At 31.2% G+C, this 23,287-nt stretch overlaps 1 protein-coding gene across 5 annotated transcripts in view; it reads right to left on the bottom strand.

Moving 5' to 3' along the window:
• Positions 1–23,287, bottom strand: part of LOC117177570 (polypyrimidine tract-binding protein 1) — a 636,848-nt gene that overhangs the window by 99,402 nt on the left and 514,159 nt on the right. For 4 of the 5 annotated variants that reach the window (XM_033368386.1, XM_033368387.1, XM_033368388.1 and 1 more), the window contains exon 5: positions 13,329–13,514. In XM_033368386.1, coding sequence (XP_033224277.1) covers positions 13,329–13,514 — 186 coding nt within the window. The remainder of the gene's footprint in view (positions 1–13,328; positions 13,515–23,287) is intronic. The other variant, XM_033368391.1, reaches the window with a different exon arrangement.

Raw genomic sequence — 23,287 nt, 5'->3', positions numbered from 1 at the left:
TTGTGTTGTATTTCTTATTCCATTTTTGTGTTTAGTTTCTTGTGTTTATTTGTTTTATTTTGTTGTTTCTGAATTTTTCTTTCGTTTTATTAATACATTCCTATGCCTTTCAAGACCATAAGAGCTTGTTTCTCTTATGGTTTAAAAAATGGCATTCAGAGTACGAGTTAATTGCTATGTCTGCAATAGAGTCTATCAACCAGGACAAATGGCTCAAATTGATGGAAATAATAATCCTGATAGGCAAAATATTGCAATTTTTGGACGCCTTCAACTTCGAAGACCACCACTTGAAGTCGCCGATGAGAGTAGGTTGTATCTCAATTGCAATCAATCTATTCGCAATGAGATAGAGGAGCTCCAACGTGACTCAGGCTGTTTAAGACTGAATGTTCTTACACAAACAGGCAGGCAAACGTGCATGTTATGTAATGCTGATGTTAATACTCCAAGACTTTCAATTGAATGCAGAGTTAACACTTTTATTGTCATGGACATTTTCATTCCAGAAGAAACAAGAATATGCTTAAATCATTTGGATGAACATGGTTTCATCTTAGGCCCCTTGCTTCCTGGACTACAAGCGATTAATAGACCGTATAGGCTTCCGGGACAGCAGTTACTTCTGTTTTTGCAGCAACTTAGTAACGAAGCATATGTTCATGTGGCCGCGGCGTTTAATAATGAGGATAGTTTCACTGATGAAGAGTTTGAAGCTATTGCTCCTGTAACAAAGGAACAATTTAGAGAATTGTATGCATTTTGTGATCCTATTCCGCAGTTAGATGGACATGGTGCCAGATATGCGAGGAAAAAAGATCTGCTGACTTTCCTTTGCAAAATGCGTCAAGGTCTTTCTGATGAATTTCTGAAAGTGATTTTTCATTATTCGAGTCGACAAGCTACAAGCATGACCATTTTTACTGTAAGAGAGTCTTTAATGCAGCAATTGGTGACTGGTAACATTGGATTTAATGCGATAAGCAGAGAGGAATTCATTGAAAGACACGTGACATCATTCGCCAATGAACTTTATAATCCACAACCAGAAATTGCCAGAGCTATTGCTATCATCGATGAAACTTATGCTTACATACAGAAGAACAGTAAGTTTCGCGTGCTTCGACAGTCATTCTGCAAACATAAAGGACGTCACTTGGTAAAACCTGCTCTCATTGTTGCTCCAGACGGATACATCTTTGAAATACAAGGACCATATTTTTCTGACTCGCGAAACAATGACGCACAAATGCTCATTGACAAATTTGAAAGAGATGTGGAAGGTATGAGAGAATTATTCGATATTGGTGATATTTTTATAGAGGACCGTGGATATAGAGATTCCCAACCACTTTTAGAACGCTTAGGAATTGAGTCCAAGATACCACCATTTCTCCAACAAGGACAGAGTCAATTGGTGAAGGAAGAAGCAAACGAAGCTCGGCTAATAACGAAATCTAGATGGATAGTGGAATCCAGAAATGGCCACATAAAGTCCATTTTAAAGTTCTTAGAGAAAACCATTCCGATGGCTCATGTACACAATCTAAGAGACTTCTTTCGTATTTCTGGTGCCATAATTAATCGATACCATCCTGTTATCGAGATGCAAGGCGCTACGCTACAGCAGAGCTTGCAAATCGCCTGCATGAACTTCAAGGACCACAATTTCCTCGCCTTACATTGGAAGAAATACGCGACGTAACAATTGGCGTGTATCAAGTAGAACTTGCCCCATCTTACGTTCAAGACAAGCTGCAACCAGAAGAAGATAAGGAGTTTCAACTAGATACGCGTCTTAATGAACCTGGTTTGATCAGAATACGAGTATTTTCTCGTTTCCGAAATGCGACAAGGTACCAGCTGTGGATAGCGTTCAATGAGATCGATGACATAGGACCAGACAATAACGAAACGCTTCTCGGTTATTACTGCAAATGTATGTCAGGGGCCAGAACTCTTGGCACCTGCGCACATATTGCAAGCGTTTTATGGTTCCTGGGTTATGCACGTCACCAGCAATACGTAAAGTATCCTCAAACTTCCTTGCTCCAAAGGATTCTAGACGCTTCTAATAGAGGTGAACAAGCGAACCCGAATCAAGAGCCAGAAATATTTTAATATTTCGCAAAAACTACTGTGATTGGTTCTATTCGCTGATCATGGGTGCTTAGCGTTCGGCACTCTTGAGAACAGTACAATGTAAATATCGGAATGTACGCTCTAGTTACTAATGTTACTTTGGGTAAAATTTCTTCCTTTAAAAAAGTGATGAATTAGTCAAGTTAAAATCTTGGGCGCTTAGCGTTTGATCGTTTTCAGAAGCGCGGTAAATGAGTCAACGGTGTAGGCGAAATTATGACAGACAACGATCTGAACCATGATTTCTATGTTGACATCGCTTTTGTAACAAAATCTGTTGTAATTCGTTTTATTCCCTGATCTTGAGCGCTTAGCACCGCATAGCGCTAAAACTGTCCATTTTTTTGGATTTTTTTACGGACATTTCATCTGGCACTTATAAACTTAAAATTTACAAAGTTTCAGCTAAATCCACCGAAAGCCATTTTCCCACACATTTAATGCGGGGTTCTTTCTTTTGTGAAAAGTTCATGTATTTTATTAAAAATGCCTTTTTTAGTATACAATTCAGCTTTTTGGATGAACATTTAACTTTTTGTTTAAAAACTTAACTATTTAAAAATAATAAACTAATAAAAAATATATTAAATCTTTCAAAATCTCATGTTAAATCACCGTAATCAATTTAAAATTCCTTGGAACATTTTAAAATACTCTCAAATTTTTCAAATCCTGCAAAATATTTTGAAACACCTAGAACTTTTTTTTAAGATTTCTAAAGTACTTTGGATTGTTTTAAATAACCCTTCTAAAAATTGTTTAATTCTTTGAAATTCCTTAAAATCATAAAAATAAGTTTCAACTTCCTTGATATCTTTTGAAATAACCTCAAATATTGAAAATCTTTTGAAATCTCTTTCAATTTCTTAAACATTGAGATTGAAATTTAGAAAACAGAAAAACTTTAAAACGTTAAATATTGAAATTTTTGTAGATTAGAGTTATGAAAATGGGATCAATAAAATGCAAAGCTGATTAAAGCATTTAAAATTGAATGTTTAAAAAAGTTCAACTATTAAATCAGAATAATTTTAAATTCGATGGGATGCAAGTCTTCAAATTTGGAATTTTACAATTGGAAATTTATTTGTAAAAAATTAGAAATCATAAATAAATTGAAAGCGTTCGAAATTTAAAAGTATGTTTAAAAAAATATATAAATTTATAATTATTTACAATAATGTATTTTTATATTTTCCTCTTTTCCACACCACCACAGAAATTCTAAATTCCTGACCACAGAAATTTTAAATTTCTGACATTTTATAATCATAATTTTGTAAAGCCCAAAGTTTCTAAAGCATGAAGTTTTATAAATTTCACTCTGAAGTTTTAAAAAATTTCAAGAGATTTCAAAAGATTTGTAAAGATTTTAAATATTTGAGGAAGTTTTAAAAGATGTCAAGGGATTTTCAATTGATTACAGTTATTTAATATGAGATCTTAAAGGATTTGATATATTTTAGGATATTTTAATAGATTTTAAGTAATTTTTAAATGATTTTAATAATTTAGTATTATATTTTAAAGGATTTTAAACATTTTAGGAAGTTTTAAAAGACGCCAAGGAATTTTCAATTGATTACAGTAATTTAATATGCGATTTTAAAGGATTTGATATATTTTATGATATTGTAATAGATTTCAAGGAATTTTAAAATGATTTTAATAATTTAGTATAAACTTTTAAAGGATTTGAAATATTGCATGTTTTTTTTTTAACTTCAAGATATTTTCAAGACCTTTAAAAATTTCAAGAGATTTGAAAAATTTCAACAAATTTTAAAGGATTTCAACTTTTTTTAGAATATTTTAAAACATTCCAAGAAAGTTTCAATTAATGTCAAAAATTCAAAGACAAAAATAATTGTTTTAGTTGAAAGTTTAACTATTTCTGTTACAAGTCAGTCAACTATTAATCAAAATTAATATAATATTTTATGATTATGATATTATCATTAATTTTTTATATAATAGTAATAATATTCATACTTAATATACACCTGGAAAACATAACCTCAAAATTGATTTATGCATGAAATGAAGAATCACGCGAAACATTAAATTCGCCAATTTCCTCCATTTCTTTCACATGGGGATCGAGATATAAATAGAAGACCACTGAAGTCTTCCGAAGCTTTCAGATCGGCAATCATCGTACAGCAGAAAACCGAAGTCGAATCGTGCATTTTCGGCTTACACACGAACTCACAGTGGTAATCATGGAGAATAGACATAAGGAGACAAAACTAGTGGAACTGAAAATGAACACTTTTCTGTTGTTAGAAGTACTCACACACATGTGCAAATCACACTTACGTATAGTTCAAAACTTCCCGAGCGTGGCGTGCCAACCGCACTTTAAAAAAAATATGGCCGTCGATGTGAACGCGAGTCAAATGTAAATAAATAATGATTGAACAATTAATAGTTTGTGAATAAAGGCAAGGATGTTACAATTAAAAATCACTGTATAAAAGCGAAAGTTTGAAGTGTATAGTGTACAAGACTTTCAGAGTGTTGAAAAGTTGTATGTTTATTGTTTTTATTACAAACGCGTCGAATACCTGTCGCACGCATAGTGTTGGTAAAAGTAATTTGACATTTTCATAAACATACTACCTACCTCTTCCATGGCGAATAATTTTTTATTCCACGAACATTTTACAAAACCTTGACTGATTATTAATTCTTTATTTGTTCGAGCGACCTTTCCATGGAGAATAGATAGATAGAAGGAGACCAATCTGTAATGCATGGACTTCACCAAAAACGGTCACTTTTCTGTTGCCAGAAGTACGAACACCCGCATGTGTAGAATCATACTTACGTCTAGTTCAGAACTTTCCGAGCGTGGCGTGCCAACTGCACTTAAAAAAAATATGGCCGCCTCCATTGTATTGTTTTGACAGGTCGCTCGAACAACTAAAGAATTAATAATCAGACAAGGTTTTGTAAAATGTTTGTGGAATAAAAAATTATTCGCCATGGAAGAGGTAGGTAGTTATGAAAGTATCAAATTACTTTTACCAACACTATGCGTGCGACAGGTATTCGACGCATTTGTAACAAAAATAATAAACATACAACTTTTCAACACTCTGAAAGTCTTGTACACTATACACTTGAAACCACACTTATTGGAAACTTTCGCTTTTATACATTGATTTTTAATTGTAACATCCTTGCCTTTATTCACAAACTATTAATTGTTCAATAATTATTTATTTACATTTGACTCGCGTTCACATTGGCGGCCATGTTTTTTTAAAGTGCGGTTGGCACGCCATGCTCGGGAAGTTTTGAACTATACGTAAGTGTGATTTGCACATGTGTGTGAGTACTTCTAACAACAGAAAAGTGTTCACTTTCAGTTCCACTAGTTTGGTCTCCTTATGTCTATTCTCCATGGACCTGTCAAAACAAAACAATGGAGGCGGTCATATTTTTTTTAAGTGCGGTTGGCATGCTACGCTCGGAAATCTCTGAACTATACGTAAGTGTGATTTTACACATGTGGGTGTGCGTACTTTTGGCAACAGAAAAGTGACCGTTTTTGGTGAAGTCCATGCATTACAGATGGTCTCCTTATATCTGTTTTCGATGGTGGTAATCATGCACCTTCTGTTTTTCGACTCCCAAACGGTAGGTGATGGTGGGGGTAAATTTCAGGCTCGATCTGGCAGTTCTGCAATGAAGGGTGTCACGGCATAACTACATAAGCGCCATTTTTTTTAAACACGTTTAATTGGCTTAAAAATTCTCTAAGATTCTACCGGAAAGTGGTGGTGAAGCGATATATAAAAATTCGAATCGGAAGTGGGTTTTTATCTCAGTAAATAGTATCAATTATACGAAAATGAATTTCTGTACAAAAATTTATTTTTCTCGTAATGCGTTTACAATTTTTCACGCGAATGTTTTATGTTAATTTTGATCTACATTTTTTTAATCCATGGACTTAAAAGGTTATGGCAGCAATCGATTTTGGACGACCTGTATCTCGAAAAATATTAACTTTTTCAAAATTTTTTTTATTGATACCTCTAGAGATCCATAAAATCTCTATCGTACTCTCTGTTCTTTTATTGAGAATTAAATTTTTGAGAAAGTTTTTTCTCTCTCCTGAAAAATGTTGTCCCGATGGACTTACATGCATTTGCCGCGACACTTTTCATTTTCCAAATTTTTAATTTGATCTTTTGTAAATCCAGTAATTCTAAATTGAAGAATTTAAAGGCAACAGTTACGAACTAAAACATCTTCTAAATAAAAAATTACAAATTCATTTAAAAAAAATGCAAGAAATATCTCTTAGATTTTAGAACTTTATAAACCACACACTTTAGATGAAGTAATTCTAAACTAGGAAAAAACTTGCTCAGTAAAAGCAGAAATTAGAAGCGACTTCCTTAAAAAGTATTCGCTTTAAGAAGTTAAAAGGCGGGTCAGGCAGAAGCCAGTTTAGCTTTACCTACACGTCCTTTTTCATCGCACGTGCGTATCCTACTTCCCGTTTAGTCTGGTTTTGAACATTTGAAATGGGCACCAATTCCCATTGCGGGCTTTCCACAGTAGAAACTTTGAGGTAAGAAACAAAAAGATAAAATGAAAATAAATAAGCAAGTAAATAGTCGGCGTCTTCGCGACGTTTCAGTTTCCCTTATTTTTCACAAAGTGTAGCGAGAAAGTTCGTGCTTTTCCAGAAGATTGAACGAAGAAGTATGTTTGTGTAGATTTGCATGTGTAGGGGGGGGGGGGTATATATATAGTCTTTAAAGTACGAAAACTTTGGATTGTGTGTGCAGGCCTTGGTGAGGGTTTGAAGTACTCTATGCCAGCAACTTAGCTGTCTTCTACGTACGCCAACAAAAAGGCAAATTTCTATTTGGTAGGTACTTAATACGAGTATATTACTTGCGCCTTGGTAATACAACTTGTGGTACGTCAGATATCTACACGAGCTGCTGGATCTGGTTATGATCGGTACTTGACAATTTTGAAAGGCTATGATTAAAGTGGGCTAGGCGCAGTGTGGTCGAAAAACTTTTGTTTCAAAATTCCCTCAATTTTCATTGACCAATTTTTCATTTTACCTGGCCATTAATATTCAGAGACCAGCACTTTAATATTGTGAGACTTTTAACATAATATTTTATAAACGGAATAGAACAATTTCAGACGAAAATGTTTAATTTATTTATTTCAAACAAATAAAAACCAAACCGTTATATTTTTGATCAACGAGGATTAATTTAACGTAATAATACAATTTTCAACAAAACACCAAAGAGTTAAATTTTTAACAAAATAATAACCAAATTTTTGAATTTTCCACCAACAAAGATTATATTCTAATAAAGATGTAATAGTTGTTTTGAGAAAAAAAACGTGAAATTACATTCAAAAGAGATGAACTTTAACATCAAAAAGACGAATTTGCAAACAACAAGATTAAAAAATTAATTATTAAAAATTTTTTTAAAAATTATTATTAATAATTATAATAATAATTATTATTATTATTATTAAAAAATTATTTTAAAAAAAAGTTAGCCCAAGAGAGGATACATCAAATAAAATGATAAACATTTAATAATAAAAAAAATGTAAAAACATAGATCAACCTTCAATCAAGCAGTCAATTTTCCAGACCACGATATGAGTTTTCATCAAAAAACGTAATAGAAAATATTTCAATCAAAAAAGATTTTCATTTTTAATCAATGACAGTTAAATTAGACACAAAAAAACACGAAATTTCCACAAAATAATTAAATTCTTAACTAAATACAACTAAATTCAATCAAAACTTTTTATAAAAAAAAAGATTAAATTTCTACTGAAAGAGATGAATTTTTGAAACAAAACGATCAATTAAACAAGAAATAGTTAAGTTTTACACTAAAAAATAACATTTTTAACAAAAAATATAGTCGCCAGAGGAAAGAAACTTCGAACAAAAAATGAAATAGAAATACAAGGCAAATAAATTACTTACAAGAATACTATATTAGGATAGCCAGCAACTTTATTTTCAAAATTCGCTAATTTTTCCATGACAAATTTTTCATTTTTCTTGACTATTAATATTCAAACCTCAAGAAATCTTAATCTTGCAATATTTTAATAGAACCTTTTATAAATGGAATACAGCAATTTTAAGTTTAAATTGAACAATTTCAAATTTATTATCCTTGAAATTTATTAAATGTTCCTTTTAAAGGAAATCCCTGACTTTTACCATTTTATTTTGCTCAATCCACGACTTTTCCTGAATAACTAAGTTCCCTGATTTCTAGATGTGCTTTGAACTGCGACCACCCCCCATACCGAAAAATAAGAATAAATACCTACTTAAAATTGAATATATTGATAATTTTAAAAAATTATCTACTACAAACTATTTGAATCAAAATAGGACATGGTTTTTCAACATGTTCCAAATTTCAAATTAGTCAAAAGTGAGAATTTCCCATACTGCTGGAAAAATGTAGGGATCTGAATTGTTTATTCATAAGGAAACTGCAATTACTAGTCTTATATTTGGATTCTCTATGATTGATGCATTACATTTTGATAAAGCTTTTTAGATTAAAGTGAATTTTTCATATTCGAGGATTGTACTATATTCGTATAATATGTACATACCATGTGCTCCATCACTTAGCGAATAAAATTTTTATACTATATTTTATGCAATATTCAGACCATCGAAATATACTATCTAGTTAAATTTGTCGCAGTTCTTAAAATTTGTTCACATCAAAATTAACAGCCTGCATTATGAATAATTTGAATAATTTTTTTTCAAGTTTAATACTAAAATAGCAATCCAGCGTGACCAAACAAAAACTTGTGGGACAGAGTTTGAAGTGATTTTTAAAACCCTTAAATCTGAAATATTTAAATGTACGCTTTACTTGTTTTCTTCACTCAATAAGATGTGACGAAATGGCGCTAATATTATTTAGCAATTTATCATTTTACATTTACAGTTTAAGGCAGGTGCGTGACAAGAAATGTTGCGTACTTTTTTATTTACAATTTTTAAAATAACTCGTCTAAAATTTAGAAAATTTACTTATTTGTGCTTTGATATAATTACTCTACTGAGATATTTTTTAGCTCAAATTGATTATTCAAAAGAAAGAAAGAAAATGACTAGAAATTAAAGTGGTAAACTTTTTGGAAATCACTGCTGTTTCATATCATTATTTAAAAGTTCAGTAGAATTAACTTTAGTTCACTTAAATATCACTTAAATTAATTTTAATTTAGTTAAAGTCAGGCTAAATTTAATTAAATTTGTTATGAATTTATTTGGTTGTTTTCACTTGAAAACTAGTTCAATTCATTGGAATTCAAATAAATTTTTTTTGAATTTAGTTACATTAACGACGGATATTGTTGGACCACAAACCGGGTGACCTATTAGATACATTCTAAAGATCATTTCTCTAAAATATCAAATTAATAGATTTAGTTTCCTAGCTCCTGTTAAGACTTGAAGTTGAAATACGAAATTCCTTAAAATTCGGAATTTTACTTTTGTCTTTATCACATGATCATTTAAAACCCAAAAGACTAAAACACATCGAAAAACAGTTTCAGGTGAAAATTAAATTCAAACACTTGCATCAACTACAAAATTCAATAAACTTTATATTTTATAATTCGAAAACAAAATTTAATATACAGTTTCACTATGAATATGATAATATTGATTGTGTCCGTCCCCTGCTAACCATAAAATTCTTCCCATCTAAAATTTTAGAACACCACTTCAGTCGAATCCACTCTTAACAATGTTCCTTTAATTTAATTAACTGGTTTTAGCTTTATTGAAATGATAATTGTTATAATTTCTGACAAAATTACACCGAAAAAGTTTCGGAAACATAAACCGAGGGCGGAGTTCAGCACATGGGCGTAAGTCGAACCCTCCGAAGAGTTGAAAATGTAACGAGATCATCCATTGTTCATTTTCGAGTTACCAGTTTACCTCAAGGCGCTACACTAACCGCGAAAAACCCCTTCTCCTAAACCCATTTACCACCACAGGTGTTTAATTCCCGAACAAGTTACTCTGAGATTGAACACTTTCCTAATAATGCCACAGGAGACGCAAGATTTCAGCGAATTTAGGCTCTACATTCTCAGGAATTGAGGGTGGATTTCATTTCATGAAATATAAGATGAGATATATCATTTTATTTTGTATTCTACACACTCTTAGAAGTATAAATAAATTCTCTTTCAATGTCATCACTTTCGATAAGTAATGCTAATACTTTTTTGGATAGTCTTTTTGAAAGTTTTCAAGAATGTCTACACTTTATTTTCACTTTGTCAGTTGTTTGACAAAGGTGGAAAAGTCTTCTAGAAAATTTTGCTCGCCCGGAAGTTTAAACGAAAGTTTTTGTCACTTATAATAATGTTTCCCGAGAGAGGCTCAACCGACTTGTAAATATTGGTCTAGGTTATAAAGATAGATGACGCGCTTGCTTTCGAGCTTGGCTTAAAATAACTAACATTTTATAAATATCATGTTTTATTTTTATCCTTTTTAAAAAATATCCTCTTTTTTAATTCAATTTCTGGGAAGCTTAATACTAAATACAAGAATGGTTTGAATATAAAAAAAACAGAAATTCGAAATCTCCGGAATGCGAAAATGTAGCGTATTGGGATCCTAAAAAAGTATAATCAATTTGGAATCGACATATATGATTACAGTTTGATTGCCCGTGCTTGAAAAAAATATTTTAAAAATCTCGATTTTTTTTACAATCCTGCAGATCAGATAAGTCTTTCCACTTTTTTGAGGCACATATTACCATATATTTCTAATAGAAATGTAAAAAGAGGGTTTTTTTCGGAGAAAATCCACTTTCAAGAATTTTCAGAAAACATACCCCATTTTGTGATTTTCCAATTTTGTTTTGGAATCATTTAAAAGAGCAAGAATTCCCGCCTCCAATAAAATAAAATCCCAAAAATCTACGACCGTTTGGAAAATACTGCAACCTGAAAGAAATTAATGTTAATTTTTGAGAATCCTCATGTAATTTTGGAATGATTGTAAAAAAAATCGATCAAACAGTGAAATAAGTACATTTGAAATAAAATTATTAATTATCAATTTGGAATTATCTCTTAGGAAATGGTTGCTTAAAATCTGCAACAAATTCGACAGATTTTTCTGAACTTCATAAATGTAAAAAAAATTTAAAAACTGCAAGCAAAAAATTTGCAAACATTCTTTACGAGCACAGATAACCAAGCTGCATAATATATCGATTTCAAATTAATTATACTTTTTTAGGATCGCAATACTCTACTTTTTCGCATTCCAGCTACTTCGAATTCCAGATTTTGTTTTCGATCCACCCTACAAAATAGCTCTAAGAGCATGTTGCAAAGTTCCGAAGCATGATAGACCTCAGCAACAATGACGAAACTTGGAGATAGATACTCGCTACAGGGATTCGTTCATAAATTACAGCAGCGTTAATTATAATTAAGTTTATGGCGAAGGGTGTTTAGATTGACTTGACGCGTCCGCCAGAGGTATGTCGAAATGCGGGAATAATGGGGTTTGAGGGGAAAAGAGAACAGATTGTGGGAATTGAAGAGGAAAGGGAGAGATACACCATTAATTAACTAACTTTCATGGTTGTATGCCTGTACGGAGCCAAGTAATTTTCCTGTTTGATTTAAGAATTAATTTTTCTCTGAGAAACCGACAAAACACATTTATAGAGTCGCAGAAACAAACAGGTGCGACTTTGAAATATTATTCAAACCACTTTTTTCGATCCAAGTTCATGGGGCGTTTAACAGCATGGACATGATTAACAGGGTCGTCACAAAACTTTACTTTCCAAATTTCCGGCCTGACTAATTTTTCATTTTCACTGACAATTAATATTTTAAAAACGCAGTCTAATGTGTGAAGTTAGAAGAATTCAGGACAAATTAATCAGAATACAGGGTGAATTCTAAATCAATCTAAATGAATTTTAAAAAGTATTTAAAAATCTCTTCAAATCTCTCAAACCCTATGAACTCCCTTACTGCAAGTAAATAAATTGTTTGGAATCCATTAAAATAGTATAAAATCCTGTGAAATTCTTCGAAATGTAATGATATTTCCTGAAATCCCGGAAAATACATTAAAATACCTTGAGATATTTTAAAATATTTTTAAATAATTGAAATTCACTGAAATCTTATAAATTAAAAATTTACTAGAATCTTTTAAAATTCCTTAAAATATTTTAAATCGTTCGTAATTCGACTAAAATACTGAAATCAATTTAAAAAATGTTTCTCGTGCCTTCAAATTATTATCGAAATAAATTGAAACCACTTCTTCTAATCCTTTGATATACCCTAAAATAATGTCCATTAAAATATCATGAAATCACGTGAAATTATATAAAATCTGATGATACTTCCTGAAATCCTGAAAATTTTATTAAACTGCCTTGAAAGCTATTAATATCCCGTGGATTCGTATAAAACAACAGAAAACCTGATAGGTCATACAATATCGTTCCATATTTTTCGAAACTCTAGGAAACTCTATGAGCCCCATGCAATTGTTTTAATCCCTTGAAATCCTTGGAAAATCCTTGAAAATTGTTTAATTTCTTGAATATGCCTTGAAATCTTTATGAATACATCAGAATATTTTTTATAATTTAAAATCTTTTCAAACATTCAAATGATTCAAATCTATTAAAAACTCCTTGGTCTCTTTAAAAGTACCCTATAATATTTTAAATCCTTAAAAAATTGGCATGGCTCTTAAAACATTTTAAAGCTCTTCAAAATTCCATAAAGTATTAAAAAATAGGGGAGATAGGGGAGACCATCCAGACCACCCTACAGTAGAGAGTCATTAATTAAAAAATCTATGTATGTGAAATAATTAATTAAATATAATTGATAGTTTAGACACAATACGTGTTTATATATTAACATTAGAATTTATTATTTTGCTTTTATTTGTAGTTAAACTTAATGGTTATCTACCGTAGGATCATTACCTACTGTAGGGTTGTCTCCCCTATAGACCTCAATTCAATGGTGGTTAACCCATGGATTAATTAATTGAAATAAAACTGATCAAAATGATCAAGTGCAATTTGTATCGCGAAAGAAAAAATGATACTGACGTTTAGAGAGTTGGCGATGATGTTTGTGGGACTACTGACCGCGTTGTTGTGGGTTTGATCGGTCTTGAGCTCACGATGATTGCTGAATTGAACATACACAGCTCTGCCTCTCAACTGAGCAACACTGGATCCATAGAATGACACCATTGTAATCGCGGCGCTTTCGTCTGCCATTTCCAAGAAAGCCTGCAAAAGAAATTATTCATTAAGTAATACTGTTTAAAAATTTGTGCCCCATAGTTAATCGTAAATTCTAAAAAAAAAATGGTTAAAAAACTATTATATCAAACATCGGGAACATGATCATTATACAGGTAATTATCGCGATCAAACACAGAATAACTGTAATCTATTCTAGATTCATACGTAAATTCTGTACTATTTCGTAAAAAGATCTAATTCATATCATACATCATAGCACAGAATTATCTCAGAAAAGAGGAAATATTTTGTGATATTTCATGAACGAAAAGATTAGAATTAGAGAACCAGTGTAAAGTCTATAATAATTATAAATAAGCCTATTAGTAAATAAGGACAAGACAAGTGGCACACTCAAATATTAAACTTTTTTTTTAGAAGCAGATTTAAATTTTAAAGCATCTTGTTAAAACCTGATTTGATCTTTAATCTGTAAAGGCAATCAGTTTTTGCAAAGTACACTGAAGAGGAAGCGGATAAGGGAAACGATGGAAGCTTAATCTTGCAATTTCCCGCAGTGTTTACACGTATTTACATCCTGGGTAGTGGATCCCTAAGACTTTCTATCTTTCCTAGTCAGACTATTTCTGTCTTCATTAAGCCATCCCTAGACTCGAACACTCGTTCACCCCTCACGCCATCCCTTAATTAATCTGCATAATTTCCTACTTTCCCACCGCTCGAGTTTGCTCTCAGTTTCCCAACGGTTACATCAACCAGATGAAGTCTACCTTGACGGACTGGGCAAATTTTTGAAATAACGGGACACACTCACTACCTTCATAACTTTCCAATGGAACAAAATGAACCTCTGAGTTTGAACGCTTTTAATTTCAGCAAAATCAAATATAGGAACTTCCTAAAACTTTCTAAAATGTCTCAAAATGTAGCAAGTAAAAGAATTTTTAATTGCACATTCAACATTAATTTATTCTAAATGTAAAATTCATATTTGCAATTGTTAGATGATTAAAAATTGCCATTTGGCAATTAAAAATATCGTAATGGACATTTTACAGTTAAATTTTTTACAAAACAATTAAATTTTCAATAACATAGATCAGGCCAAATCAATTTTATTAATTGACAACAATGAAAAAGCTGGTTTTTATTTCATTTATAGTGAAACTGGTTTCCCGATAGAGGTAGGAAATTCGAGTATGATTCCCAGCTGAGCCACGAAATGTGTTCTAGCAATTAATTAATTCCATCTATCCTAATTCCGACGAGCAAGAATAAAAGTTGCAAGGATGAAATTGATAGAAAAAATCTATCCAGGCTCTAAATTACATTCCATTTAATACGTGAATGAAAAATTGATATCCTTTATGTCATCGGATTTCCACAATAAAGACCACCCGTAATTAATTCACGTAATAATTTTTTTTCCTCGCATTCAATTTTATTTAACTATCTTTTATCTGTAAATGCCTGAACATTGAACAAATTTCGTTAGGTATAGACATTTTCTATTCAAAGCAAATTGACTCTTTTATGAAACTTTTCGTAAGACCCTTTTCTTGTTCATTCAGGGCTAACGTTATGAAATATTCGGGAACACTATCTCTACCGCTTCATACTTGACTGGTTAGTTTTACGGAAAAATCCGTATTTGAATTTGGCAGTACAAACTTTCTTTCAGGTGAAATGCATGATAAAATCAGGCATTTTTATTAATTCATTAAATATGATTAATAAAACTCAGTATAGGTTTCGTATTATTATTTTTTAAATTATACATCATTTACTTAGCGGAGATGGGTTTTAAAATTGTTTTGATACTTAGGATACCGACGGCAGCGCCTTCCTGAATATAGATAAAAATATTTATAAAAAACCGCTGGACAGCTTAATGAATTCTGCGACAGAATCTAGAAAAGCGATTTTAACAATGCTAATTATTCTTTGTGTATGCTTTTAAATATAAATGGTTCACTTATTTGTCCCCTGATATTTAATTTAAAAAGATCCTTTTATTTATTATAAATTTCTGGTCGTTCGTTAAAATAATTTAAAGAAAAGTTGCTGATTCACTCGCCCGCTCCTAGGGACGCATGTCCTTACTAAGTGCTCGCGTAGTTAAGCCACACCCCTGAGGCTGGGCGGGATTATTTGAATATCGTCTCGCGTACGCGCATCTAATGCGACGATGAACGTGCTTACCGAATTAAAAGTTATTGAAAGGGAGAAGGACCTGGTAAGAAAAGGCAATTCGTGAGAGTCCCCTATACTAATTCAAGTATATAGGCCAACATTCCGTTCAGCTCTTAGTAATTGATTTAGAAAAATTTTCAGTCAAATGCTTACAAGTTATAATTAATTTAAAAGTAATCTCTCGTTCATTTCCATCGTCAATAGAAATTAAATCGATTTCTGAATGGCGGAATTACAAGACAACGACCTTGTATTTAACCATAAAACTATTTCTAAATGCATTTCAGCACGTGACCGAGGAGGAGTCGAGGGATTCGAAGCATGTCGCGTGTTGACAAGGATACAAACGAGGACGTTTGTACTGGCATTTGTGAAACATATGTGTTTTCAACGGAAGTTGTTCACTAACGTTGCGTTGCGTTGGTTGCACCACTGCTGGCAACATGAAATTAGACAGGGGCTGGAAGCGAATAGTCAGTGGACATTTCCTGGGGTTTATCATCGTCGTCCCACTTAAAGCTCATTTACCACAGATACGTACGATTATACGAGTGTCTTTCTTTGCACATCAGTTTTTTCAAGAGTAATAAACGCTAACATGCTCTGCCAGTTTTATATTTATGTTGAAGATTCACCCCCAGTGGGTGTATTACATTTACATAATACTTTACATACGTTACCACGCATAATTCTAAGCAAATTCATCATTTACATGTGTATACAATTTCCAAAAATTTCGTCCAGCCTCTTACTTAACTTATAAATTGAACAATCTGAAAATAGAAAAATCTTGAAAATTTCGAAGGGCTAAAAATTGTACAACTTCACTTATGAACAAAGCTTCTTTGTACAAATTTTAGAGTTATCAGTCCGGAATGATTTCAAAATAGGGGAAATAGGGTGATTTTTCAGATATGAAAAGTTTTATATTCCTATAAAATTTCCAGTTGAAATATATTTCATTTGCAAGAAATGGTTTAATTTTGTACCAAACTATTGAAATTCCAAGTCGAAAAGATCAACAGTTTCATTTTGTAACCCGAAAATATGATTTTTCAACAAAAAATGTTTATTTTTAACCAAATAGTTGAATTTTAAGGAGAAAATATGAAATCTCCACCACAAGGGATGAATTTTAAAAATAAAAAAAAGTAATTTAAAAAAAAAATTAAATTTTAATTCAGAGATAAATTTTCTATAAAAAACAACAAATTAAAAAAAAAGTTCATAAATAAGAGATATGAATTTTCAATCAATAAAAATGCCTTTTTATCAAGAAATATGAATTTTTGATTAACATAATTAAATTTCTAACCAAATATTAGAATTTTCAACCAAAAGAAGACTAATTGTGCAATTCTGTTACAAAAGTTGACTTTTTTCAGTAGATGTTTAAAATTTTTTTTTCAATTTACTAAACAGAGAAAATTAAGCCAGGCCACCAACTTTGATTATGGTTTTTAAAGTTTTGTTCTCGGTGAATTCTTCAAAAAATGTTAAGCTTTATCCAAAAAAAAGAAAAGTTCAACAAAAAAGTTGAATTTTCGACAAAATAATTGAAATTTTAACAAAATAGTTGAAATTTTAAGAAAATAGTTGAATATTTAACCAATAGAGATAAATTCTGGAATAAAAACATAATAGTAAACTTTTCAACCAAAAAGAATGATCTTGTATTCAAAAATAATTGGGTTTACTTAATGGCTTCTAATAATTCAGTTAGCATTTTAGCGAAGAAAATCGAGGACAAGGGGAAGTTCCTTGAAGCAAGGAGGGAAAGAGAAATTCCTATGAAAAGAGGGAGAGAAAGGGGAACAGAAGAAAGAGTGTGAAGTATGCAATTTGTCAGAAATTTTGTTTTCACCAAAATTAATATGCAAGCCCTTAAAACTAAACAATTTAGTGTTTACTAGTTTAGCTTATTGTCTGTATTCACTTTGGTACAACAGTGTGTTTGAAACCATAAAAAATGAAGACTCAATTATTAATTTTTTAGATTACGGAATTTTAATTTGAGAATGTTCAGAATTGAGCCGATTGTTGGGCTCAATCGACTTAGAGATCATTTATCCTTTATAGGGAGAGTGGGGACACGTTTCTCCTCCAATGGTGGTCGCTGTACCTGAACCTTGGTTATTTCATAAGGAACAATAAGTTTTAAATGTGTTATTCGTCAAAAATTACCTTTTTCATGAAAATTTTAGAGTATTAGTGTTTCCAAATAATTCAGAATTTTTGTGTGATGAGCGTGATTTGAAAATCACGCAAACTCGCCAATAAAAATCAACATAAAATCAAGTGGTTCCGGTACAGTGGCACCAATCAGAATTGAAGTGCCTCCTGGTTCAACTCTACCTTGAAAATCTCTCAAACAAGTCTTTTGTAAATAATAAATCAAAAATATAAACATAAAAATGTAGCAATCTTGTTTTATATTTTTATAATAATGCTGGTATACAAGAATTTAAATATTCTCCAAATTTCCTGCTCGAAAATTGTGATTGCTGACAGTCGGTAGTCAATTTGTAACCAGTGACATTAGAGAGTGAAGTAATGACGACAAGAGAAGCGGGACCAAGAAAAAGATGGAATTTTTACATTCCCTGGAGCTCCGGGCGAGTCGTAATGGAATATCTGAAAGTTGCGTCGAGTAAACACAAGCTCAAGTAGACGAGCAAAGGACTGGCATGAGCGTGAGTGAACAAGAGAGAAAAAGACTGAAGTGAGTGAGCGAGAGAGATGACTCGAGCAAACTTATATGCTCCAGAATTTCATTTTAATTATATCAAGTTGATGCAGTCAAGGAAGAAGCTTCAAACCCAAGCGCGATTCATTACTCAAAATATGTGTTATAAAAAAAGTCGCTCGCTTTTCTCAAAATAATATTAAATATGAAAATGCAATTCCATAACTAATTGAATTTAATTGCGATTGAAGATTGCTTTTTTATATTCTTGATTAAATTCTGGAATTTTTAAAACTTAGCGTAAGCACAAACTCTCAAAGGCTTCCGATGTCGGTAAATTTTTGAAGCAGGATTCTGTATCATAATATAATGTAATAGAATGTAATATGCAGTAACTTGCTACGGAACAATATGTAACATATGTAAAAAAAAAGCATAAGAATCTTCCAAACAGAAATTAGTGATGTCATCTTTACTGTTCAAAATTGAGGAATTTGAGATTGCAAATCTATCAAATTCAATCAATTTCAATTTTAAATCTTCAAACTGGAAGTATTCCAAAAAATCATTCAAAACTACATATACTATATTTTCCAAATTGGAAAACTTTGAATTGTATATCTTCAGAATTGAAGAGTTTGCAATTTTTAAACTTGAAAATAAAAAATTATGCAAGGTTTAAATATCTGGGAAATTTAGAATTGAAAATTCTTGACTTTTGGTCTTAAAAATCGTCAACATCAAAATAAAAATTTTTTATTTATTCATCTCTAAAATTGAAGAAATTTAAACTGGAAGAATTTTCAGCTGTAAATGTTTAAAATTTTAGAATTTTAAATTGTACATCCTTAAAATTCAGTTTTTCATTTCGACAATTTAAATTTTAGGCGAAATTTATTAATTTAGAAAACATGACTTTTGATCTTCAAAATAATAAAAGTAAAAGAATAATTATTTATAAATCTCTAAAATTTAAAAGAGTTTTTAATTGTAAATCTTCAAAATTAAAGAAATTTAAATATCAGATCATTAATCAAGAATTTTAACGTTGAAAATTTACATTTAACGATTTTAAAAGTTTTACGTTTTACATCTTTTGGGGTGACTAGTGTATCTCTGTTTCCAACTCCCCAATTTTTGGAGATGACTAGACACAGCCATTAAAAAATGTTCCAAATTACACACCTTTGAAATATGTGTATTGAAAATTGAGAAATTTATGATTCGATATTTCTATTTCAAACCTATTGTAAATCTTTAAAAATCGCAGTTGCTAATTTTTGTAATTTGCAATGAAAAATTCTGTAATTTTGATGATTTATTTTCAAAATTTCTTCAATTTAAATGTTCTCATGAATATTTATTTGTACACCTTGAAAATTTGAGAGATTTTAATTTAAAAAAATTATGCAATTTTAATTTTTTAATTTAAAAATCCATTAATTTGTATGGCTTTAATTCGAAATTTCTATAATTCGCCAGATTTATAATTGAAAGGTTGATTTTTGATCTTCAAAACGAACGTATTTAAAAAGTTTTATTTACAGTTCTTCAAGGTTGAATTAATAGAAAAAACCTGAAGAGAAACTTACATAAACTTATTAATTTTGTTCTTTGGTTCTAATTCCTGCGGGGGTCGAACCTAATATTAAATTTAAGTTACAGTTTACTGAGAGCCGAATTTATGATAATTAATTATATTTTATGGTACATTAAATTGAAGCATATATCAATAATAGGAGATAATTTATGAAATATTATCTTGTTAATTAAATTTCATTGCCTGAAATAAGAATTCGTAAAATAAGAGAAACTTAGAAATATCTGAACAGTTATACAAAAGAAGAAGTGTAAAAGCTCCAAAAACAGTGGGGAATCGTTGCGTCATTTCCCGCCGAGAACAGCGATTAATTTCAATTGGTGGCTCCTTATGCCAGGAGAAAATACTAAATTTGCATTGTGCGATTTTTTGCTCAAATCAATATTACTTAAATCGGGTAGGTCTATTTCCTTGATTGGATTTCTGTTGCAGACTGGAAGCCACAGATAAGGGGGAGAAAAATAAACCAAAAACTAAAAACAAATCCAGGGAAATAAGAAAAGTAACGGGCGACTCAATAGGAATGAACTACGCAGATGCTTGTGGGGTCTATCTAAAGTTGTATAAAGCTTAGTCGTTTATTACCAGATGGAGGATGATACAAAAGAGAACTCGATGTTGACAAATAGTTGTCCATTCAAACTATATCGGATATCGACGTATTTATGAATGCAATCTTTTTTATGCATTTATTAGAAAAAGCTTATCCATCTGGTTTTTAGCTATAGACTTCATGCAATTATACTTAGACTTTGATCCCCTCGATTCGGTTCGAAAGACCAAAAGTATAGTGAGTATTTCTCGAGATTATTTTTAATCAAAATTATTTTTATCTTGAATAAATTTAATCTATAAATAAGGTTTCAATATAAGTAAAGGTAATTTAAAAATAGATTTGATTAAAAAATAAGAAGATTCACTTTACTTTATCAACTTATAATTCTTTTGAATCTATATTTAATGCGATATTTCGAAGAAAAAGAATTGTATGTCTTCTTTGCACCACCTGTTCTTGTAACTCTATCCTCTTTTCCTTTGAGCATTTCTTCATTTTTATCTTTCCTTTAATTAGACTATGCCCCCTCTCAGTAACAGGATTTCTGCTCAGTTTTTTTTCTTTATTCCCGTTTTATCTAGTTCTGTCTTTTCCTCTTTGAATAATTCAACTCTCTTTTGTAGAAACATATTCTATCATTTCATTTTTACTTTTACTAATGATCCAGGCACACTATTTTTCTGAGTTTATATTATATTCTCTGACTTATTTACTTAAACCGATCAGAATTCAAAATATTGCAGAATTTGAACATTTTTAAAACTTAGTAATAAAATTGTTCGAACTTAAACAGTATTTAGATTGAAAAATAAAAAATTAAACTATTTCAAACAGACAATATTTAGAAACTTGCCAACTAATTTTAAACACCTCAACATTTAAAAATTAATAATCCTCATTTTTATGCGCTTTAAATTGAAAGTAGACTTCTCGAAGACTTCAGATTTATATTTCTTGTCATGACAATTATTTAAACTTTATAAAATAAAATTAAAAGTATTCACAATTGTACAATATTTACAGATTTAATGTCGGGAAATTAGAAATGACAATTTAAGAACGTTTCATTAAAAATTTTTTTTTGCAGAATTACAATTTTTCAAGCCATTATTTCGAAAAATTTTTGGAAATGTAATTTGAAAATATTCAACAGTTAAAAATTTTTTGGACCAGATTGAATTAACTAATGATTTTTGAGGTTAAGACCGCAGGGCCGCCACTTGTTAGATTGTGTTTTGAAATTTAGGTTCCACTTTTTAAAAATATCTTAGGAAGGGAGAAAAATTCAAGTATAACGAAGAGTTACAAGAAATTAAAGTAAAGGCGACGAATTAATTAACTTGTAGACCTAATATAATTTCGATATTTTATGTTATTATTTTCCGATTCACAAACTGAAGCAAGAAATTGGCCTAAAATTTTGATAAATTTATCATTAAAAATTAGCCTAACGTGAGATATATTAGTTTTCGGAGACGAAATGGTCATTAACTTTCCATGTCGATCGAAGCTTGTCACGCAGGACTGTTCTCCATGAATCTGTTCCCTCGCCTCGGTCCTCAGGTGGATTGGCGATTCGTGAATAATGTCACCAATGGACGAACTGCCATGTGAGTTAACGCTGTTAGCGTTAGCGTTGTTCCTTCGTAATGACGCATACACAGCTCCTGAAATTACGGTTTCTGTCCATCCCTCATGTGAGTATAAACTGCTGGACGAGAATACAAACGCCCTTCACCAAAATGGTATAGAATTCTATGAGAAATCAAGAGAAACAAACAAAGGAGTTTTCTAAAGCCACGAATTTGAATCCATTTCGATGAAAAAAGGTAATATCATTAATCGTTTATAAGAGGGGCGAGAAATTTTTTTTCAAAATCGTTTACGAATTTGATGACGTGACGCGGAAAATAGTCCCTAATACCGATATTTTTGACCTTTTGAAGAGAATATGTCACGTGAAGTTTTTTTTTTTAAAGGAAGAATTTCTCGAATTTTGTACCTCGACTTCAACTCATGGCATGAGCTAGGAAAGTGGTCGTCTGTAAAAGCGGTGGCCGTCGGGAATTTTTCAGATTTTGTATACCTTAACCTTAACTTCAACTCGCGCTCTAATTTAAGAAACTTGAGGGAAAAAAATGAAATTGACCAGCGTGGTATATTATCTTCAAACGGTCAAAAATGTCATTATTAGGAATCATTTTCGAATGTTTATTCCTTCTTACATTCTCATTAGAGAAGGTATTAGATTTGTGTACAACCCCCCCCCCCCCTAGTTTTGATCAAATTTCCACGTTTTGAGACCCCGTGAATCCGAAAAATAGGTTTTTACGAATTTGCCTGCCTGTTGGTCTATATATTCGTTCGTGGATGGTTGTGTGTACCTGTAGATTCTTAGTTTGTTAGCACGATACTATCGAAAGAATTGACAGATTCGATTGGCCATTTTAGATAAAAATTCACAAAATGACCGTATTTTGAATATTTTTGAGACCAATTTTTTCCAGATTCAAAAATTCTCTGTACGGTTATTCGTCGTACTTAAAAAGTGAAAATACAGCACCAAAAAAAAGATCTACAAATCACTCAGAGAAATTTAATATTATGGCAAAAGGATCTTTCACGACGTAAATGGAATTTTCTTTCAAAGGGGGAGGGTCGATAAGGCCGGTTTTTGGCCTAATTTATTTTTGGACCAAAAAATCTGAAAAAATTATGGTAGTATCTTATAAGTATCCCGAGTCGATTGCACGCTAAACGGA

This window comes from Belonocnema kinseyi, chromosome 7 (genome assembly GCF_010883055.1).
Source record: "Belonocnema kinseyi isolate 2016_QV_RU_SX_M_011 chromosome 7, B_treatae_v1, whole genome shotgun sequence".
Taxonomy (NCBI): domain Eukaryota; kingdom Metazoa; phylum Arthropoda; class Insecta; order Hymenoptera; family Cynipidae; genus Belonocnema; species Belonocnema kinseyi.
The sequence above is the reverse complement of the archived record's forward strand: the minus strand, read 5'-3'. Positions and strand labels throughout refer to the sequence as shown.